The sequence below is a fragment of the Ambystoma mexicanum genome, chromosome 1p (genome assembly GCF_040938575.1).
Source record: "Ambystoma mexicanum isolate Mex_15411 chromosome 1p, UKY_AmexF1_1, whole genome shotgun sequence".
NCBI classification, from domain to species: Eukaryota; Metazoa; Chordata; class Amphibia; order Caudata; family Ambystomatidae; genus Ambystoma; species Ambystoma mexicanum.
The window spans coordinates 346,120,338-346,139,242 of NC_090921.1; the positions used below are offsets into that span (position 1 = coordinate 346,120,338).

The 18,905-nt window shown below is 50.4% G+C and overlaps 1 protein-coding gene across 6 annotated transcripts in view; it reads left to right on the plus strand.

The window, feature by feature from the left end:
• Window positions 1-18,905, plus strand: part of LOC138570011 (survival motor neuron protein-like) — a 354,362-nt gene that overhangs the window by 254,522 nt on the left and 80,935 nt on the right. For all 6 annotated transcript variants that reach the window (XM_069648543.1, XM_069648568.1, XM_069648549.1 and 3 more), the window contains one exon: window positions 18,209-18,277. In XM_069648543.1, the coding sequence (XP_069504644.1) occupies window positions 18,209-18,277 (69 nt within the window). The remainder of the gene's footprint in view (window positions 1-18,208; window positions 18,278-18,905) is intronic.

The following is an 18,905-nucleotide window of genomic DNA, read 5'->3' on the forward strand; positions in this document are numbered from 1 at the left end:
CCCTGGGGTAGCCGGGCGCAGCGGTAACAAGAATACTTAAGCTTGGTTACATACAGTGAATACATTACATGTTATTACAGAATTTATAGTACAAATATGCGAACCGTCAGTACAGTACATCACATCACACTAGTCTATAGTACAGGTTTCAGGTATTTACATGCAGAAGTCCAGTGTCTAGTGCCAGGGAACAGTTTGGTAGGTGTCGTTAGTCCAGAGCCAACTTTTCACTTTTCACTTTACATCTGAATCTAGAGTAGGGCTGATCATCTCTTAGTGCAGGAAGGAGTGCGTTCCAGGCACGGGCAGCTCTAACAGAGAAGCTCGCACCGCCTGATTTTGTGAGTCTGAATCTGGGGGTTTTAAGCAGAAGATGGTTGGTGGCTCTGGTGTGGTGACTGGAACATTTTCTAGTCAGTCTAGCCGAGATAGATGGTGGCGCGGTATTGTTCAGTCCTTTGTGGGTGATAGAAAGCGCCTTGAGGAGTATTAGATATATGCTCTCTTTGGGATATGTCCAAGGCTGCTCTAAGAGCATTGTTCTGTAGTATTTGCATTTTGTTTATGATAGTTTTATTGGCACCTGCATATAGGGCATTGCAATAATCTAATTTAAACATTAAGGCGTTGGCTAGAGTGATACAGTTAGTTTTGGAAAGGTCCTGATTAATTTGCAGGTGTAGGCTGTAGATGAGGCCAAAGATTTTACTTGTTTTTTGAGAGATAGTGTGGAATCAAGGTAGAAACCTAGTGTTTTACCTCGGTTACCACCTTGATTACATTACCATCTATATTAAAGGCTGTGTAGCTAGGGCTGAGTTTTTTGAGGTTAGAGTCGGTGCCCAGGATCATTATCTCTGGTTTGTCGTCATTCAGGCAGAGGCTGTGGGAGGCCATCCATGCCTGAATGAGGAGGTAAATCTTATTTACTAGAGCTTGGTCTAGGACCAAGTTGCCAGATAGTGGTATGAGGATCTGCGGTTCGTTCGCGTAATTCGTATAAGTTACCCAGAGTCTGTCAAGTTTGTCGAAGAGTGGCTTAGTGAAGATGTTGTACACTGTAGGGGAGACACATGAACCTCGTGGAACATCACAGGTGATTTGTGTTGGGTCCGCTGAAGCTAAGGGGGAAACACTCTCATTGTGCGGTTGGCTAGGAAGGATTGTACCCAGGCTATAGCTTCCCTTGAGAAGTGGGCGGCAAATGCTAGATGCTTGCATAATACTGCATGGTCAACCAGGTCGAAGGCCGCTGATAGGTCGAGGAGGAGGAGCATAGCTGTTTTTACCTTTATCCTTCAACTCGTCGATTTGTGTCTTAAGGTCAATTAAGGCCGTTTCAGTACCATGTTGTGGTCTGAATCCGGATTGGCGTGATCTGGAGGTAGGCTACTCTGTCAATGATTTTGAGGAGGAACAGGACCGTAGTAATGGGCCTATAATTAGTGGGGATAGCTGGGTCAAGGGTCTGTTTTTTCAGGAGAGGCAGTACCCATGATTCTTTGAGGTTAGAGGGCACAATGCTTGATCTGAAGGAGGCATTAATTAGCTTAAAGATGAAGGGTGCTAAATCTCTCGCTGCGTCCTTAATTACTTATGCCGGGCAACTGTCACCCTGGCAGTTCGATGGTTTCAGAGATAAAATAACCTTTTCAGTTTCCAGTATGGAAATGTTGGTAAACCTAAATGGTTTACAGCTACTTGGTACATCTGTACTTAGTGTATCTGTCAGAGCGGTGGTCTGAGTTCCTATGGAGCTCAAGGTGGCCGCCTTCTTTGCGATTTTGGACTGTAGAGTTATTATTTTATTTGCTAATGCATTTTGGATGCTAGTGCACCAATGTTTGTCCTTGGGGACATTGTCCGTGGGAGCTATTGGGTTTTCCATTTCCCGGAGGATGGTGAAAAGTTCTTTAGAGCTGGAGTTAGCTTTACTAATTCTCTCATTGAATGTATTTTTTTTGTTTGGATTATTTCTTTGTTGTGTTTGTTAGCAAAGTTGGTAAGTAGTGTTTTATTCTCAGCTGATGGTGAGTGCCTCCAGATTGCTTGGAGTTTGCGATTTTGGATTCGTAGTTCTTTGAGATGGGGGGTGAACCAAGAATTGAGGTGTGATTCTTGTTTACTTTTACGTAATTTGATGGGGGCAGTGATATCCAAGGCTTTGGACATGGAGGTGTTAAATGTATCAACTAATGTATTAGGGTCAGAGTTGTTGGTGCTAGCAGTGAGAGCTGGTAGGAGGAGGGGGGGAGTCATTTTTCAGCAGTCATTTCTTTTTTGTTTCTGGTTGGCAGAGGTGGTGCTATTTCACGAGTAACTGCTTTTAGGGGTTCTATGATGGATGAGAAACAGCTAAAATGGTGGTCAGTCCAGGTTTGAGGTATAATATTAGAGATCGTAGTGGCGCAGTTCAGATTAGCTATCCAACTAGTGTGCGTCCTTTTGTATGTGTTGGAGCTAGGACATACCTTACGATTTGCTTACTTTCTAGGCCACGCCCCTCCCACAAGCTACGCCTCCAAATGAGCCCCCTCGCCCCCTGCGATTTCTTACCCCACTTAAAGCCCCGGGTATCAGTAAAGTATGGTTTTCATTTGGATCCTCATTATATGTTTGGTGATATTACAACAGAAATACTGCCAAACTCTGTTTCAAATACGTCCACTTGGTCTGGTGGATTCGCAGCGTGATTTTGAGTGGTGCATGGTATATGTCCCCATTTTTGGAGTCTGTAACTGGGATTTGCTGGATTTATTGCAGAGGTAATTCTACCTGCAGTACATCTGTCAAATCTGGGCCTTGAAGAGGAGGATTCTCATCCTGCATCTCGTCAGAGGTAAATCCTCCCCTTGGTCCTACGCCTAGATTGGAGGTGTGGTAAAGGTGGCAGTAATTCCGTTCCCGGGAAAAATATGGCAGTAGTTAAATTACTGCCATTCTTCTTTCTTTTTTTTTTTTTTACTCCACCTCCGAACAATTCATGACCACCAATGATGGCCCTGGCAGTTCATATTTGTGGGAAACTATGTTTAAGTCATAATTATGCTGTGTGTCCAAAAACAAAGGTCTGGGCTACGTATGAATGATCAAATAGTGGCCCACAAATACAAATCCATTGATGCTAATGAGATTTATATATTCACGTAATGTCCGTCACTCGATAGCTACTGGGAAAATATTGTCCAGGAAAATGGTAGTTAAGTGCTTAAACGCCAAATCATTTATACTGGTTAGTATAGCAGTTCATTGTAAATACTGAACAGAGAAGTTATTTATAGCTTCGCTGCTGGGGCATATACAGATAGGAAAGGGCCATAAAAGGAGAACCCTATTGCTTTTGCCTAAGGGAACATAGTTTTCAAAATGCTTTCATACAGAAATTCACTTTTATTCTGTTAACTTCCAACTACACACTTTTTCCATAATCTCCAATTTATTGAGATATACTTTGCAGACACAGAAGAAGGATTATTATTAATCGCAATAAAAAATTCAAAAAAGCAATGCAGCGCAGGTTAAAAAGAAGGCCCAGGTATTTCCGGCAGCAAAGATATTCTGAACAACGTTTTAAAACAACTATTGTTCTAACTGTGTAATTATAAAAAAGTCAAAAGTATTTTTCCAGCCCTCATATCCTCCTCCACTTACCTGCTCTTTACTCTTAGCTCTTGTATAAAGTTCCTGAATCTGCTAAAGCCACCAATAAAAGTCTTGGAAAAGTGCATAAAACATAATAGGATTCAAGTGTAATGAATGTTTCTATCAGTGGTGATTGGTGCTCAGTGACAAAATAGCTCAGCTGCTGCACCCCTCTATCGAAATTGTTGTCTGGACTCTCTCCAGGTTCTCACTCACTGCAACTGAAGTTGCATTGCAGAAGAATTTGCTAATGCACACTTACTCATTGCAACTTGCGTTGGATTTTGCTGGCTCTGAGTTTTCAAGAAATCTACAAACATGTCCGTTATTTACAGAGTATAAGAATATGGGCTTCTCGAAACCCATTTCTACTCCTTCATTAGTTAGGGGCTGTCACGCACTGAAGTGCTGCTCCACCACTAATGCCTGCGAATGCTAAGTGTCATAGACCCTGTAAGGTCTCTCCCATGTGTGATTAATACAATGCCCATTAGAGAGAACAGGGAATCCTTCCCCCTCTGTGTTCCTGCTGGAAGTGGGTGGTCAGTTCATTGATGCAACCCTTATCCTTATGCACAAGCAGAGGTAGAGTGATGCACCCATTGCTGGCTTGTCTGCTTTCCAGCTCTGTTTAGGGGGAGAAGTCCCTTTATACTTAGCACTGATGTGTGTGCATAACTGTGTGCCAGCCTGTGGACCAGAGTGAGCGACATAAGACCACAGCTGGACGCCGGTAAGCATGTTATGTTATGTTAGACTAATTTATAGAGCACACTTAAACCCAATGGCTAGGGGTCTGTGTGTGTTGGTTATATCTTATGGCAGTTCTTTGGGGCAGCATGCGTGACATGAGAGCAATAAGGGATCAATGAGAAGTGACCCCAGGCTAATGAAGGGGGTAATTTGGTCTACATTGTTTTTGGAAAAATGGCATTGGGCAGCATGACGACAATTTGAGTGACTGTTGAAACTTCTTGGGAAAATGTGACATGGCATAGAGCATTTCAGGGGAAATCCAAGTGACCAGAGGCAGTTCTGGTGGTGGTGGTGTGACAGTGAAAATCAAGGTGATGAAGTGACGATGGAATTTCTGTCGACACAATTTTAGAACTTGATGCCATGTTTATTTTTACTGCGCCGTTACCATTTCAGATATGGCTATATTTACAATTTTATAAACCGAAGGCCATCACTTATTCTTTAAAACAGTATTTTCCATATCTTATCTTGGCTTCCAAGTTAATAGTTGGCATCCTCGGCTCTTGTCTTAATGCTCTTGTTGGTGCCCTTGGGGTAAACCTGTAATCTGCCTAAGAAACCGATTCTGCATGATATCAAGCTCGCACAATGCTCGATAGCCCCAAACTTCACTACCATCGAGAACCATAGTTTTCTCTTTTACTGAATAAACCTGCAAACATTTATCCAGTCTTTTAGCACCATATAGGTAATAGAATCTCATGATCCCGAGATTCCAAAATGGCGGCCGTTCTAAGGAGACGCGCGTGAAGGACGCTCCTGCCGGGCCGGGAAAATAAAAGAACCTTAAGCGCAGAGACCATGTAGATGACCGGTGTCCTGCCGCCCGAGGAGCCCCTGGAGACTGTGAGGCGCCGGCTCTGAGAGCTGAAACGTGACTGCGGACTGCGGTGCGGTGTGTGCCTCCGAGAGCGAAGCCTTCAGGCCCCGTGAGGGGCGGGATCGGAGCGGCTGCGGGGAGAGCCCCGGCGCCTGTCGGGGACTGTGGCGGAGAGCGGTGAGGAGGCACGGCGCCGCAGCTTTCTCCCCGCCGGGAGTCTCGGCTGCTTGCCCCCCTCCTCCTTGTGGTGCCAGTTGGAGAGGCGCCGGCCGGGAGGGCTGGGACGCTGTGTCAGATGACTGCGGGGATCCCTCCTCCCTAGCGGGAAGAGTTTGGCGCCGTTTGGAGTGGCGGCGGAGCATCGGCGGCCCCAGTTTTGTGGAGGGAGCGTGCCGGCCCGACTCCCCACGGCCTCAGTTCGGGGCTGCAGGTGAGAGCTGTTTAAGGCGCCCAAAAAGGATTACAGGCTGAGCGGCCTGGGAAGCTGTGGAGGACCGGAGAGGCGGTGGTGGTCTGGCACCCCCCACCCCCTTCCCTCGTCTACTGGGTTGGGGGATAGGGGACTGCCAGCGGCAAAGCGACCCCCATTGCAAGGGACATAGTAATGGAGCAGGACGGTTATACCGGCCCGGCTGGGGGCAACGGGTGAGAGCCCATTCAAGGAGTTCAGAGCCGGGAGAGCGGGGGCTCGTTATGGCTCCGACGCAGCAGCAATGGCATAAAGCTGGTGGGCCTTTCTAAACAAGAGGAAATGCTGTGGACAGTATTTGCACAGTATTGGTTGCCGATATAGGGCTGGTACGCCTTAGATGGACACATAAGACAAGTATCTCATTGGGGGCCCTTCCGGACGAATGGGGCAGAGGCTAAAGCCTACTCCTGGTAGAGTGTGTGAGAAAGACACCTTTGGGGGCTGAAGGGGGTGCGTTTCCCCCCTAGCGAACTCTCCGCCTGGCAGGAGTGAGGTGGTGGGTCTGGCGGAGACCTTCCTGGGCGAGCAGGATGTCCAAGAACAAGAGGCAGAAAGGAAAGGGAGGCCCTTCGGGGGCGACATCTACCTCTGCCAAACGGGACACGAGTATAATCCAGCTCTGGGCGAGCAACATGGAGGGCGGTCAACGTGGGAAAGTTCAGAGGGGCGCTCCTGAGTCTTTCAACCCGGATCCCCCGCAGGGCCATCAAGTCTCGAAGGAAGACATGCAGGTCTGGTTTAAGGACCTGCAAGACACCTTTATGTCCACGGTGCAGGACCAGTTTGCCAGCTTGAGAGAGGACATGAAGCAGGCAGTCCAGGACATTCGGCAAGATGTCGCAAAACTTGAAGAACGTACTGACACCTTGGAAAAGGTTGTACAAAACTTGGAGGAAGAAACCCTGCAATACAGTGAAACTCAAGAGCGTCTGGTCCGCTTGACCCACAATTTAGAGCTACAATGTGAAGATCTTGAAGATCGATCCCGTATGGCCAATATTCATCAAAAATATGGTGGAATCGGTGGAAGAGAAAAACTTGAAGAAGGCGGTGCAAGAGGTTTTTTCGGGACATACTGGCAGAGAAGGATGCAGAGCTGATTAGGGTGGATCGGGTTCATCGTGTGGGTCCTAAGCGGACGTGAGAGCCGGGGGAGCGCCCCAGAGACGTGTTGGTGGCGATGTCATCGTACCCCCAGAAGGAGGAGATCCTGATGAAGGCCAGGGGAATGGATCACATAAAGATGAACGGGGTAGACATTTTCCTTTATCAGGACCTGGCGCAAGTGACTTTACAGTAGAGGAGAGCGATGGCGCCTGTAGTTAGGGAGCTAGTGAACAAGAAGATCAGATATAAGTGGACCTTTCCATTTGGATTGCTATTCTCCTGGGAAGGGAAGTCACGGAGGGTAACTTCCTGTGAAGAGGGTCTTCAACTGCTGGGCATTCAGGAGCAGGATGTAGGCAGCAGACGCCAGCAGCGGAGGACCACGCCAAGTAAAAAGCTATGGGAATGGAAGGAGATCCAGCGCAGTAAGAAATAGATAGCATGGAGATTGTCCTGATTTACCAGTAGTAAGTATCTCAGGGGGTGGCAGGCACTGGTGGAAAGGGAATGGAGGTGCTTTGTGACATAGTGGTCGATACGCCTCAATGGTCAGTTTGAAATAGGGCTGGTAGGAGATGCATTGAGGAATCTGTTAGGTAGGGTGGTAAGGTGATGCGGTGTTGAGGGACGGATGCGAAGGGCCGCACGTCCTAGCAGCCATAGGTTCCCGGGCCCTCCTTGGGACAGTTTGGAGGTGTTGGGGGTTGTTGGGGTGGGGGGCAGTTACATGGGGTTGGGGGGATGGGTAGGAGGTGGCCAAAGGATCGAAGCAGGTCCAAAGGGAGCATATATAGGGGGATGGGCGGACTAGGATGGGTAAACTGAAACTACTGACATTTAACGTCCGTGGACTTAATACCCCGGTCAAGAGGAAAAAGGTGGAGGAATTCCTGAGAAGGGAGACATATTGTTTCTACAAGAAACACATATAAGAATGCGGGACAGGGCAAAGCTGCGTTTACGGAGCTACAGGCGGATAGTACAGGCTAATTCTGATGACAAAAAGGCTGGGGTCCTGATTGCCTTTTGTGATAGGGCGCACATTCATCTACTTAATACTCAGACGGATAAAAAGGGGCAATTTGTATTTGTGAATGTCACTATAGAGGGGAGGGTGTTTACTCTGGCCTCAGTATATGCCCCAAATACGGGGCAAGATGGTTTTCTAAGAGAGGTACTGGAGCGATTGGAGGCCTTTGCGGAGGGGGAGACAATTTTGGGAGGAGACCTGAATGTGGCTTGGGAGCCAGCGTTAGATCGGAGCTCGCGGAGCCACTCTGGCCCGGGAGGTCCTACTAAATGGCTTCGCCAAAAAATGAGCCATCTCGAGTTGTGATGTCTGGAGGGAAATGAAGGGTCAGCAGAAGGGGTATACCTGTTATTCTCATGTTTATGGGTCAATGTCTAGGATTGACTATTTCTGGGCCTCCGTGGGGCTGCTCGGGAACATTCAGGAAGTGGAAATAGGCCCAATTAGATGCGCTCCGCACAAAAAAAGCGGAGAGAAACCTCCTTTACCTTCGGCATTATTACTTCACGAAGGCGAATAAAGCCGCGGGGTACTTAGCTAGGCAGTTGAAGGCGAAGCAGCAGGACTTGACCATAAAAAAGCTAAGGAATGGGGGGGGGGAGACCGTGTCCACCACGCAGGAGATGGGGGAAGTCTTCAGAGAATATTATCAACAGCTTTTCTCCTCGGACGCTCCTAATGCAGAGGCTCAAATCTCCTACTTACGAGAGATAAGATTGCCCAGGCTTTCGGAGACGGAGAGTGAAATATTGGAAGGAGAAATTAGGGAGGATGAGGTGATATCAGCTATAAAAACACTCCACCATAATAATGCCCCGGGCCCTGATGGATTTACTGCAGCTTTTTATATGAAATACACAGCGCTGCTGTCCCCGTTCTTGGTGGCACTTTTCAATACCTTTGGGGAATCCGGCTCAGTGACCCCGTCAATGAATGAAGCCATTATGGTATTTCATAAGGCAGGCAAGGATCCGTTGTTACCGTCATCATACCGGCCCATAGCACTTATGAATTTGGACTCCAAGATCTATACGAAGGTGCTAGCGGCTAGACTGCCCCTAGTGCTCCCCAAATTGATTCATAGGGACCAATCAGGCTTCATTCAGGGTCGGAAAACCCATTAGGCGAGTCATACACCTAGTTGAAAAAGTGGAGATCAAGCAAACTCAGGCAGTGCTCTTGGCGTTAGACGCCGAAAAGGCGTTCGATAGGGTGGAGTGGTCAATGTTGTTTAGGACTATAGAGGGCATGGGATTCGGAGGCCAATACATGAGAAGGGTTAGAGCCAATTATTGCACCCCCTCAATTAGAGTAGCTTTGAATGAGGAGATCACAGATAAAGTAGAGCTCTCAAGAGGCACAAGACAAGGGTGCCTATTTTCGCCATTGCTCTAAGCTCTCTTCCTGGAGCCATTTCTTATAAGGATGAGAGAACTTCCACGATCGTGGGGGTGGACATGGCGGGCACCCAGCACAGGATAATGGCTTATGCGGACGATATGTTGGTTTTACTGACGGATCCGACCCGCTCTCTCCCGGTGGTATGTCGGGAACTGGAAAGGTTCGGTGAGATCTCAGGGCTGAAGATTAATAGAAATAAGTTGGAAGCTTTGGTTTTGGGGGGGGAAGGGTGCGGAAATAGGCCGGGTGGTGTCTTCCCTACACTTTAAGGTGCAGAATGTGGGGATTAAAAATCTGGGGGTAACACTTAGGGGCATGGTTGAGTCCCTTTACGAACAAAACTAGAAGGGCTTTTTAGCAAAACTCACAAGAGAGCTTGAGCGTTGGAATCCGATGACGATTTCCTGGTGGGGGCGTATGGTTTCGGTCAAGATGTCGATCCTACCTAAGTTGATTTATCTGTTTCAGGCTTTACCGATATGGTGGGACTGTAAAGGGATACAGGCTTTCTGGGCTGAGGTGAAATCCCACTATAAGGAGATGTTCCCCTATGTAGACCAAATGGGGATCCGGTTTTGGCTTTGTGGACTAAGAGACCACGCTGCTGAGAAGCTCTCCGGGACACAATGGAGATCTTTCGTAGGCTTACTCATTTCGGCCTGGTCAGTTATAGCCCAGCATTGGAAGCAAATTGAACCTCTGGGGGGTTTTAGCTGCTTGCAGAGGATCTGGTCCCTGATTACAATGGAGACGACGTCGCACAATCTACAGGGGTCCCCCGAGTCCTTCACGAGGAGATGGGGGGCGGTGTTAGACTTCCTTCAGTCGGATTACATGATGCAATGGTGCCCGCATAGGATCAGGATTTTGGACCTATTTCAGGCTTGAGGGGTTTGGGACGCTACCACCAGCAGGGGTTAGAGGAGGGGGGGAGTTGGAATTCTGATGTTGTTAACAGATGTTTAGTTTGTTTTAACTTTCTCTTGCTGTAATCAATAAATATATTCAAATAAAAAAATAATCTCATGATCCCTTTAAGGCGCCTTACGATTTTTTCTACTATATTCTTTATATGTGCTGACCGCTCTCCATTGGAGCTAACTATTAAGCCGAAATAGGGATAGTCTCTCACGATTTCTATAGTAGAAATCTCTATTTGCCACTTGTATGCTTTACCTTTTTTCCTGAACACCATGTTCTTAGTTTTGACCTTATTTATTTTTAGCTTGTGTCTAGGCAAATTCTCTTCTGTATAGTTGAATCCTTGCTGGAGCCATGCCGGTGTCAAATCAAAGATCAAAGCGTCGTTGGCATACATTAAAAGACTGATTGGCAGTGACATCAATTTGGGGGGGGGTAGACTTTCCTTCCTGCAGCAAAGGGATCAAAATCCGATAGATACAGAATAAACAAAAGGGAGGATAAGCGGCATCCCTGCTTAACTCCTTGCTTTATTGGAAAGGTTGCGGTGTATGTGCCTTTCCTTTCAATTCGAACAGACGCTACTGTGTCTTTATGGAAATGTTGTGCCATGTTCACAAGGCCTTGTGGCATGCCCAGCGTATCTAATTTGCGCCACAATACATTCCGATCAATGGAGACGAAAGCTTTTTCTAAATCTGCTTCCGTGATGTGGCATAATATTTGCATGTAGTGTGCATGCAGTGTTTCTGTTGTGCTCACATTTGTCTGATGGGTACTGATTTGCAGCCGCAAAACAGTTTTTTCATTTTTGGTAACCTAAATAACTGGCATTGGAATAGTTCATGTGTTCCCGATACAAAACTGCCCATAAAGCCCATGAGATTGTACAAGAAATTGCCCAGGTAAAATGTACCTTTTCTTCCCATTTTGTGAATCAATTCCTTGGGTGGAAAGCACTACTGGACCACCTAGGTTGGATTTGGATGTCACTGGACCACTAGCAATTCTCTGAAAATACTTTCTTTAATAATTCACTGTCTGCCACTGATCCTTACAGGGCAGGATCTTGCCCTTGTTCTGCTTAACCTAGGGCCTGGCTCGCCCCGAAACCTATGGTGATATGAATGGACCCAATTTGGATTTCACTGAAGAAATGTTATTACATTGTTAAGGCTAAAAAAAGAATGGATTCAAATTGTTTTGTTGGGAGGCAGTGGTGGACAGGCCTATAGGGAATGGTGGAGTTATCCCAGTCGGCTTCTGGTCCATGTGCCTCTTTTATATGTGTACCCCGGTTTTCTGCTTCACTTACCTTCACTGGTCACCCCACCTTTCAATTTCTCCTCATTCTCTGCATCCCTCTGAAGCAAATAATGTGTTGTCCAGCATTCAGTATACTTATTCCTCTCTAATAACAAATGTTTTATGTTCTTTTCCGTCAAGTTTAACTACTTGTTGATCTCTATATAGGAACAAATGAATTTTAAAACTCACTATTTGGATCACATGTTTCCAGTGTTCCCAACTCTCCTCCCCCATGAGCCTTACTTCGAGGGGTTGAGCTTGCACGCTAGTTTTGCAGGGTGTAATATTGGGACACTTTCTAAAACATTTTCAGGGCCACATTTGTTCCCATTCCATCCCTGTTGGGAGACAGTGAGGTGCGGTTAAAGGGGAAGTCTTGATAGGGGTTAGCCAACTTTCTCCAGCATGGGGTCTGGCATGGATTCACATGCTCATGAATATTCCCCGTCGTCAGGCTGGGAATCCTCGGTAAAGAAAAATCGGTATCAGTTTAGTTTCTGATCTGTCTTTCGTAGTAGTAACCAATCACTGATCTCTGTGTCATACTGACCACAGCCAATGACTGCCATCTCCCTAAGCCCCGCCTCTGGCAGCCATCTTCAGATTTTTACCGCACGTTCAAGTGTTGGGATCCTCGTGCTATTGCTCTTGAGCTTTAGTGCTTTTTTCACGTTTTTTCATAGGAACATTTTCTCTTTTTCGGTCAAAAGAGCCTCAAGCTCCACCGTTTCTTTATCCGATCAACGGGGACCCGTGTCGGATTCTTCTACGCCCCTCAAGGGTGAAGATTTCGTCGAGCCACGCTTTTGGAGGACTCCAGAAGTTTCTCAGGCCCATCTCGGACATGGCCCAGGAGAAGGGAAGCTCGACGCCCGGAAAGCTGTTCAGGGTCTGCCCTGGATGCCAGCTTCAGAATCTGCCCTGGATGCCAGCTTCAGAATGTCTTTAAGGAGGACGAACACTCCCTTTGCCTCTACTGCCTGCATGAGGACAAGACGCACGTGGAGAAGGACTGTGCGTTTTGCGGCAATAAGTCGGAGCGGACCATGAAGGACCGCCACCTGCGCCTCGCCAACTGGCTGGAAGGGAAGAGCCCGTCAGGCGAGAAAAAGAAGAAGTCTGAGCGGTCTTCTAAGACCTTTGAGGGCGCCCCGGCGACGGGGGCCCAACAGAAGGCCAAGCACCGCAAGTCCACTGGCACCGGGAGCGCCGAACGGTCGGGCTCTACGAGTGCCAGGCAGGGCGCATCCTCCCCGGCGCCATCAACCACGAGCCACCGCTCTGGCTCGGGTAAGAGGAAGGCCGAGCACCCGGCAAAGCTCCTGGAGAGACCCTGGTCGAGCTCGAAGGCCCCATCGGAGGGGGAGCGAGGCGGTGACCCTCCCCCCAAGGAGAAGGCGGTGAGCGCACCTAAGGTGGTGAAAGCCTTGATCCACCCTGCCAAGGCCTCCATCGAGACAGTCGCGGCGGCCCTGGCTCAGCCTGTGGAGGCTACACTGGTGGTGGCGACCTCGGGGCCCAGAGTCTCCCTGCCACCGCGGAGGGAGTCCTCTTTCATGCCCATCGACAGGACCCCCGTGAAACCTCCGACGGAGAAGAAAAAGGGGGGGCAGGAGATTGTCGTGGATTTGGCCTCAACCTCTGAAGAGGATCTGATCGAAGTCTTAAGCCACGGCGTTGGCGTGGAAGAAGACCAGCCTGTCGGGAGGGACCCCGACGTCGGAGACGACGATAACGTCGAGGGTGCCGACGAGGCTCCTGACCGCCTGTCGGAATCCCCTCAACCAGTGTCGCAAAACAACTCGGCGGCCATTTTGTTGGCAATACAGTCCTTATGCTCTGAGATAAGGACGAGATTGCCGTTACCACCAACGGAGGAACCGCTCCCGACGGGGGACCCGGAGCCAGGCCCTTCTGGGAGCCCTCCTCCTAAGAGAAGAAGGATTCATCCTCCACCTCCTTTTCAGCCATCGCGCCCTGCTCAGCCCTCCTCCCCGTCCACGACCCGTGGGGATGATACGGGGACGGACACGGCCGCGACGGGTACAGACGACGAGGTTTACGACGAGGATCTCCCGTCGTCACCTCCTGCCCAGGCTTCCCCACCCGACGAGATTGGATCGTTTCATGCCATGATCGCCAGGGCATCCGAGCTTTTCCAGCTCTGCCCGGAAGAGAAGAAGGAAGGTTTCCTTTATCAACGGCACGAGACCAAGAGGAAGACAGTCCTCGCTGTGCCTCTACTGGACGATATCTGGGATGAGGGTCTCGCCCTCCTCAAGAACCCATCCACAACGCCTGCAAGAAGGGAGCGGTACGAGAAGAAGTACCGGGTACCGGACGCGGCCCCCTTGTGCCTTCGGGCACAGCTGACCCCGGACTCAGTCGTCTCCGCGGCGGCCAGGAAGAAAGCGGGGGGGCTTCGGCCTCTACGTCAACCTCCCCTCCGGACGGCGAGGGAAAGAAATTGGACACGATGGGACGCAGAGTCATCTTATCGGCAGCGACGCCGATTAAGGCTGCCAACGCCTTGGCTATTGTAGCCCGCTACGACAGGGAGTTGTGGTACAAAATCGCCCCCCTGCTGGACTTCCTACCAGACGACAAGAGGGCGGAGGCCCTAGAAATCTTGCAGGAAGGAGAAGTGGTGTCGGACCACGCCATTACGATAGCGACGGACATCGCTGACACTGGATTTCGCCAGTTGGGCAACGGCGTGTGCCTTAGACGGCGTGGATGGCTCAAGGCAACAGACTTCCGGCAGGACGTGCAGACCAGAGTCTTGGACATGCCGTTCGACGGGAGCAACCTGTTTGGGAAAACAGTGGACGATTCCCTACAAGCCATCAAGACGGACACGGAGACGGCTCGGGCTCTTGGTGTTCTCCAGCAACGACGGCCACCCTTTCGGAGCGCCGGAGGCAAGCAGGGTGCCTCCAAAGGTTCCCGCGGCGGATATTCCACCTACCGTCAAGCGGCCCGTTCGTTGTCACAGGAAGCCTACAGGGGACGAGGCAAGTCGGGCGGACCCCGCCGTCATCGCCAGGGAGGACAAGGTGGCAAAGCCTCGTCGAAGCAGGACTGAACCGGCCGTGGGGTCGGGCCCCCACCGAAGCATCCCGGTGGCAGGACGGCTGGCGAACTTCATCAGCGTGTGGGAGTCCATCTCCACTGACCGTTGGGTGCTGGACGCCCTGGCCCAGGGTCACGCGCTCGAGTTCCTAAAGAAGTGACCGCGCGTCCCCCCCGTGGCCAGGAAGGAACATCACGTCCCACAACTTCTCTTGGAGGTTAAGGCGATGCTCAAGAAAGGCGCCATCGAGCTCGTCCCAAAGAGGCTTCGGGGCTCCGGAGTTTACTCAAGATACTTCCTCGTGAAGAAGAAGACAGGAGGATGGCGTCCCATCCTGGACCTACGACGACTGAACAAATTCATCAAGGCACAGAAGTTCCGGTGGTCACCCTCCAGCACGTCCTGGGTCAGCTGGAGGAGGGCGATTTCCTGTAGTCGTTGGATTTGGAGGATGCTTACTTCCATATCCCCATCCTAAAGGGACACCGAAAGTTTCTCAGATTCGTGGTCCAAGGGCGTCACTACCAGTTCAGAGCCCTTCCTTTCGGATTGAGGTCGGCACCCAGGGTGTTCACCAAGTGCCTCGCACCGGTGGTGGCGCGGCTGCACCTGGAGGGGATCCACGTCTACCCCTACCTGGACAACTGGCTCATCCGAGCAAAGACGAAGGAGCTTGCCGCGGAGCACACGGCGAGGACCGTCCAACTACTCACGGACCTGGGATTCTCCATAAACTACGCCAAGTCCCACCTGGTGCCCGCGCAAGACGCAGTGTTTCTGGGAGCGAAACTCGACACAGTGGCGCTTCTGGCCTCTCCGTCGGAGAAAAGGACGTGGGCCATCTTGGACAAGGTGCAGCGGATGCTGGTTCCGGACGCGGCCAGGGTTAGGTCCATCAAATCCCTCCTCGGAATGATGTCGTCTTGCATTTATCTCATCCGCCTGTGCAGGCTTCGGATGCGCCCGCTACAGGAGTTCCTGGACGCTCGCTGGATCCAGACGACGGGCAGCTTCGAGGACAGGATCATGCTCGACGAGAGCTTCCGACGAGCGATCCGGTGGTGGGGCACCCGCGCGCATCTGACGGCGGGCATGGACTTCCAGACCCGGGCCACCAGAAAACAGTGACCACGGATGCCTCCCTGGAAGGGTGCGGAGCGCTCACCGAAAATTTGCTCGCGAGGGGCCTTTGGCTGCCGACGGAGAAGTCCCTCCATATCAACGTCCTGGAGCTCCGTGCAGTGTTTTGGGCCCTCAGGTCCTTTCTTCCGTCCCTCAAGGGCAAGGTGGTGAGGATCTTCACCGACAACACCACCACCATGTTCTACATCAGGAAGCAGGGCGGTACCAGATCCCCAGCCCTGTCCAAGGAGGCGCAGGATCTGTGGCATTGGGACGTCGCCCAAGGGATGTTTCTGGTGCCGTTTCATCTGGCAGGAATAAAAAACACCATCGCCGACTCGCTCAGCAGAGAGCTGCGCTCGTGCCACGAGTGGGAACTACGACAGGATCTAGTGGACCGCCTCTTCCGACGGTGGGGCACACCCCAGATCGATTGGATCGCGACGGCGACGAACTCCAAATGCCGGAGGTTCGCCAGCAGGTTTCCCCAGCCGAGGAGCATGGACGATGCTTTCTCGTTCCCCTGGGAGGGCCTGTTCCTGTACGCGTTCCCTCCATTGCCGTTGCTGATCCGGCTCATCAACCAGCTCAAGAGGTCACGGTGCAGGATGATCCTCGTCACACCTGCGTGGCCGAGGCAGATATGGTTCCCGGACCTTCTGGACTTGTCAGCGTCCCTGTCAATCAAGCTGCCAGTGGACGCGGATCTCCTCTCCAGGGAAGGAGGCGCCATCCTCCATCACGACCCGAAGTCGCTGAACTTGCAGGCCTGGCTCCAGCAGCGTTAGAGTTTGGAGGTTATGACATACCGGCCGACTGCAGAGAGGTTCTTGCAAAGGCCAGGGCGTCCTCGACTCTTAAATGCTACAGACACAAATGGAAGAGGTTCTCTGTCTGGTGCCACGCACAGAAGATTACCCCTCTACGGATTACGGCCCCTCAAGTACTGCCGTACCTGCTGACGCTGGCCAGGGCTGGACTGGCGCACGCGTCCATCAAGATTCATCTTGCTGCGATCTCCCGACACACCAGAACCACGGGACGGACGTCCTTGTGGTCTCATCGTCTGGTGAAAGAATTCATGAAGGGACTGTTCAGATTGTTCCCGCCCGTGAAGGCTCCGGCCCCGGCGTGGGAGCTCAACGTGGTGCTGACCAAGCTCATGGGACCTCCGTTCGAGCCTCTGCACTCGGCTCCATTGAAGTTCTTTTCGTGGAAAACAGCGTTTCTTGTGGCCATCACCTCCGCACTGCGGGTGGGAGAGATCCAGGCCCTTTCCTGCAAGCCCCCGTACTTGACTTTTCACGACACGAGGGTAGTGCTCAGGACGCACCCCTCCTTCATGCCCAAGGTGCCGTCGGACTTCCACCTCAACGAACCCTTGGTGTTGCCTGTTTTCTTCCCGTCGCCTCCGTCGCCGGCTGAAAGGACTTTGCACTCGCTGGATGTGGCTAGAGCGCTGAAGTTCTACGTGGACCGCACAAAGAGTTTTCGGAAGACGTCACAACTTTTTGTGAACTTTGGACCTGTCAATCAGGGAAAGGCTCTCTCAAAGGCTTCCATTTCCAGATGGCTCTCCGGCTGTATCATGTACTGTCATCGGTTGGCAAACCGACCGCTGCCTGGCCGTCCGAGAGCCCATTCCACCAGAGCGATCGCAGCTACCACGGCGTTCCTATCTGGTGTGCCCCTGCTGGACATCTGCAGGGCTGCTACGTGGAGGTCGACGCACACCTTCACGAAATTCTACTGCGTCGACCGGGATTCCAGGGAGGAGTCCAGGGTCGGCCAAGCAGTGCTGCGCAACCTGTTCACCTAAGGTGAGCCTGGTGAGAAGGAAAGAGATGCTTAATGTTGAGTTGTGGTATTGCTTAATGTTGAGCCTGTTGCCCCCTCCCGTGGTTGTGCATGTGTGTACTGCTATATATTCTTTTATTCATGAGCATGTGAATCCATGCCAGACCCCATGCTGGAGAAGGAACAAGTTACTTACCTGTAACTGTTGTTCTCCAGCATGGGTCTGGCATGGATTCACATGCGAACCCTCCCGCCTACCCCTCTGCGGCTCTTCACTTGGTCATACTGCCACTTCACGTGCTACCAAATCTGAAGATGGCTGCCAGAGGCGGGGCTTAGGGAGATGGCAGTCATTGGCTGTGGTCAGTGTGACGCAGAGATCAGTGATTGGTTACTACTACGAAAGACAGATCAGAAACGAAACTGATACTGATTTTTCTTTACCGAGGATTCCCAGCCTGACGACGGGGAATATTCATGAGCATGTGAATCCATGCCAGACCCATGCTGGAGAACAACAGTTACAGGTAAGTAACTTGTTCCTTACCCAACGTGCGAGTTCAAATGCTCTTTGGTTGTGGTGTATCTAAAGTACTATTCATTAAAGCTAAATTTGTTTGCTTCACACTTCAGTTCCTTGCAACTGTAGCTGATAAAAACATTCTTACTATTGAAAGAAAACGTGCACCTTTCTGTGTGCATCTGTCGGCATACTAGTGTGTAATTCTCAGTTCTTGCTTGTGCCTTTGCTTTTAGAATTGCTTCTGGCCTCCTCCACCACCTCCAGTGCGAGCCCACCTGCCAGCTTGGCATGGCTGGCCATCGGTGAGTATAAACCCCTCTCCCCATACCACTCACATCAGGCAGCAAAGCAACACTGCCTGCTTCGCCCACTTTCTTCCCTTTAATGTGCATTGCAGCTGTGGATGTGTGACCTGGGAAAGTAGTCTATATTGATGGGGATCGACTATGAGGGAGAAGTTTGTAGTTGTCTAATGGATAAAATTCTGGTTGTGAAATGTAGACCTGGATGCTAACCTCTGCTTCCCCATTTAACCACATTTTATGGTTCTCAGGACAAAAGTTTCTTTGTTCTTTTTTTCTAGCAGCATAGGCAGTACTTCGAAATTAATTTAGCGACTATGACAAATATGGGACATTTAACACACAGTAGCTCAGTGTTCCTATACTGTCACTACTCCATGCTTTCTATGTATCTACTTTAACTTGTATATTCTGTATATTATGCCTGTATATCCTGTATTGTACCGGATGTCACTTTGTAACTAAGCTGAAAGCCTTCTTGTATCTGCTGCGCCCGGATACCCTCGGGTCTGGCGCACATTATAAATAATAAACAAACAAAGTGAGAAAGATACTAGAGGAGTACACCACCTGCACCTGCTTGTGCATTAAAGTCATCTAGTTCTCAGCACACAATACCCACTCTATG